Raw genomic sequence first — 3,053 nt, forward strand, 5'->3', positions numbered from 1 at the left:
AAGGAGATATTATGCACATCTTAAAATATATATGGTTAAGGATCTTGGAACATATATATATATATATATATATATATATATATATATATATATGAATCCATAACTCCCTCCCTTCTAGAAAAATGGTATATGATATTCATACAATAATAGACATTTATCCTCATCGAATCTTTATCTACTATTATTTTAGAAAGAGATATATGATACTCATGCAATAATAGACATTTATCTTTATCCTATGGATTTTTATTTATTTTTTTTCTAAAAGTGACTATATGTCACATATTCTAGGGATATTTATTTTTATAAAAGTACTATAAACCCCAATCCCCCCATTTTGGAATGAATGAATGTCAAAGAATTAAATACTTGTAGCCACTAAGAACATAAGGTAAGAGACCTAAGTGTTGAGAGAGTCTAAGGGTTTAGAGACCTCATCCTATCATTTTTTTTATTTTCTCTTTCCCACTATTCATCTTCATGGTAGTTGCATCATAGTCATTATAACAATGATACCACTATCAAAAAGAACTATCATATTAGCCTTCAATCATTGTCAATGCAACCTCTATCGACAACCACAACCTCTTTTGTTACCATTTTAATATTCAAGGTCAAGAACATTAGATTATTCTATTTATGTTAAGGATTATTTATGAAAAAAATATTCTTTGTACCCCAAGTTTATATGATATAATAATTAAGAGAACTTGATTGGTTCAGCCAATATTATATCTTTTCTTTTTTATAATCTTTTTTATTATTGTACTCTGTTCTATTATCGACGAAGAGAGAACAGCGAGCTGCATTTACCATAATTAAACTCTATTATTTTAATATCGAGCTATATTTACCATAATTAAACTCTATTATTTTAATATCGAGCTATATTTCGATGCGTGTTACGAAGGAATCGATTCAGCATCTAATATTGAATAACTTTTGTCAACAGCGAGCTGCAAAGATTGACTTATAAGTGACGATGTCATAAAAGCTTTCAATTCCCTAAATTTTGACTCATAATCCATTAAAGACGGAAGCAGATTCTTTCTACCGTAGGGTTTCAACACGTGTCGAATGGAACTGCTTTCGGAATCCACGCAGCAAATTTATGTGGCAATGGAATTTATATTTTGCTATCGAGCTATATAATAAAATATTAAAAATAAAAAAAATCAATTCTACATTTTGCTGTCGAGCTATATTTTGGATGTCAATGCTTGATTGGTTTTAGGGAGGAATTAATTTGGTGTCTAATAGTGAATGGCTTCCGTCAACACGGAGCAGGAAAGAGTTGACTTAATTAGAATGACGTCATAAAAGCTTTCGATTTCCAATTAAATCTTCACTAATAATCCATCAAGAACGAAGCAAGTTCGTTCGACCGTAGGATTTCAACACGTGTCGAATGGAACTGCTTTCGGAGTCCAACCCGCAAACTCATGTGGCAACGGAAACTACGCGTCCGATTGTCTTTACGATTTGTACTCGATGAATTCGATCCCGTCTCGGATTCGCAGACCAGAATCTCTCTCTCTCTCTCTCTCTCTCTCTATATAAAGCCACTCCATGGCAGGAATTGAGCCGAGTTCATTCACACGGTTGAAGTGCGACAAGAAGGCGATGGCGACGATGGAGACGACTCCTGTCCATGGCCATGCCGATTGGGTTCTCAGGGCCTATCAAACTCATGGGACGCCGGCATGGGCTCCGGTGGTGATCAAACTCGGCTACACCGTGATGCACATTCTTGAAGGTCAAGTCGTGCAGGAACCGCCGCGTGCCTACCACACCTTTCTCTTCACTCTCGGCGACTTCCTCCACCAAGCATCTCGCCGCCAGGCGATCTCGACCGTTCTCTTAACCGCCGGCGTCTATGGTTATGACATCTGCTTCGCCGGGCGGTTGGAGAGACAACTCGTTGCCTTCTGCAATGATCCAGTCGAGACGGCTTTCAACTCGGGCAACGGGATCGAGATGATCGTCGACGTATTTTTGTCCGACTTCCCGAGCGATGAGGAACCCTCTTTGGACGTCGAATGCGTCGGCGAGGACGGGGATTTCGTCAGCATCCCGGCGTCGACAGATGCGGTGGAGGAGTTGGCGGTGGTGAAGTACGAGCGTGGAGGAGATGTCAGAGAGGAGAGTTGCATCATCTGCTTCGCGGAGTTCGACGAGGGCGTGGAGGTGACGCGGATGCCATGCAAGCACGCCTTCCATGGCGGCTGTCTCACTCGATGGTTGGAGAGAAGCCATGTGTGTCCTCTCTGCAGACACGCCATACCTGCTTCTGCTGATCCCTGAAATGCTTCTCCTCTTCTTGATCTTCCCGAGATACAGAGACATCTTGGCGTTCGAGTTTTACATACATTGATGAGGACCTTTATCACATTGTTTGAGCCGTTGACACCACTTATATCTAAATATTTGACAATCCGTACATTTAATCAAAATCTCCTATATAATTTAGGATACTATAAGATTAATTTTTAAATTTTTTTAATTAATTTCATCATCAAAATTTTATATTTAACATTAAAGGTCAATATTCCACGTATCAACTATTCCTAACATTTTGATTTTATTAAGATGAATTTTTTAAATAATTAAAAAATCATAAATATTTAGGAAAATATGTAAGAAATACCATTATAATCACAAGGGAGGGGAGGATTTTTTGATTGTAAAACCTCAATGGCAAAGTTTAGATCATAAATTGACCAATAAGATTGATATATATTTTATTTTTAACTCAAAATTTTGATTTTAAATTCTTTTAGTAAGCATTCAAATTTGCAAGATATATCTTAGGTAATTTTTTATAAAATACTCATATTTTAGATATTTTCTAAATAATTATCCTCATTTTATTTTTTTTAGATATTTTCAAATCACACCTCTAGTTTAAACAGTTAAGCTTCATTGTCACTATCACCTTCATCGTCATTCTATCATGGATAAAGTCATAAATAAGATGTTTGATTTGATGTAATACTCATATATATTTGCATCTTTTGATTTTATTTATGTTTTATACAACATGTAGATGACTT

At 36.3% G+C, this 3,053-nt stretch overlaps 1 protein-coding gene across 1 annotated transcript; it reads left to right on the forward strand.

The window, feature by feature from the left end:
- The first annotated feature begins 1,569 nt into the window (after window positions 1–1,569).
- LOC135677529 (E3 ubiquitin-protein ligase RING1-like) lies at window positions 1,570–2,304 on the forward strand. Its single transcript, XM_065189888.1, has one exon. The coding sequence runs from the start codon at window positions 1,570–1,572 to the stop codon at window positions 2,302–2,304; it is 735 nt and encodes a 244-aa protein (XP_065045960.1).
- Window positions 2,305–3,053: the final 749 nt, after the last annotated feature.

The sequence above is a fragment of the Musa acuminata genome, chromosome BXJ1-6 (genome assembly GCF_036884655.1).
Source record: "Musa acuminata AAA Group cultivar baxijiao chromosome BXJ1-6, Cavendish_Baxijiao_AAA, whole genome shotgun sequence".
NCBI classification, from domain to species: Eukaryota; Viridiplantae; Streptophyta; class Magnoliopsida; order Zingiberales; family Musaceae; genus Musa; species Musa acuminata.

Bases quoted from the DNA above. Each gene is read 5' to 3' on its own strand.
- LOC135677529 (XM_065189888.1), top strand. From the start codon at position 1,570: ATGGCAGGAATTGAGCCGAGTTCATTCACACGGTTGAAGTGCGACAAG.